The 348-nt window shown below is 35.3% G+C and overlaps 1 pseudogene across 1 annotated transcript in view; it reads left to right on the forward strand.

Moving 5' to 3' along the window:
- TEOVI_000639300:pseudogene overlaps positions 1-200 on the forward strand; it is a 1341-nt pseudogene extending 1141 nt beyond the window's left edge. The window contains exon 3 of the mRNA in view: positions 1-200. This exon is cut by the window's left edge and continues 10 nt beyond it. Coding sequence covers positions 1-200 — 200 coding nt within the window.
- The last annotated feature ends 148 nt before the right edge of the window (positions 201-348 follow it).

The following is a 348-nucleotide window of genomic DNA, read 5'->3' on the forward strand; positions in this document are numbered from 1 at the left end:
ACACTAACTGCGAACAACACAAAAACAACAAAACTGCATGAGAAAATACAGGTAAATGCAAATAGGATGGAACTACGGAAAAAGATGGAAAGTGAACAGTAGATTAAAGTAAAGTTACAACTCAGACGAGTGCAGGCACGGAAGGACACCAAACAAGGGCAGCAGAAAAAACAACAGATAAATGTAAAAGGAAAACTGAGAAAGATTGCAAATGGGAAGGAACAGAGTGCAAAAAAAATCCAGCTCTTTTGTAAAAAAGTAATTTGCTCTAATGGCTGCTGATTTTGTGAGTTTATTAGAACTCTAGCTTTCTAAGGATTCTTGCTCAAATGTATGAAATTTGTTAAA

This window comes from Trypanosoma equiperdum (genome assembly GCF_001457755.1).
Source record: "Trypanosoma equiperdum strain OVI genome assembly, contig: ctg_1162, whole genome shotgun sequence".
Taxonomy (NCBI): Eukaryota; Euglenozoa; class Kinetoplastea; order Trypanosomatida; family Trypanosomatidae; genus Trypanosoma; species Trypanosoma equiperdum.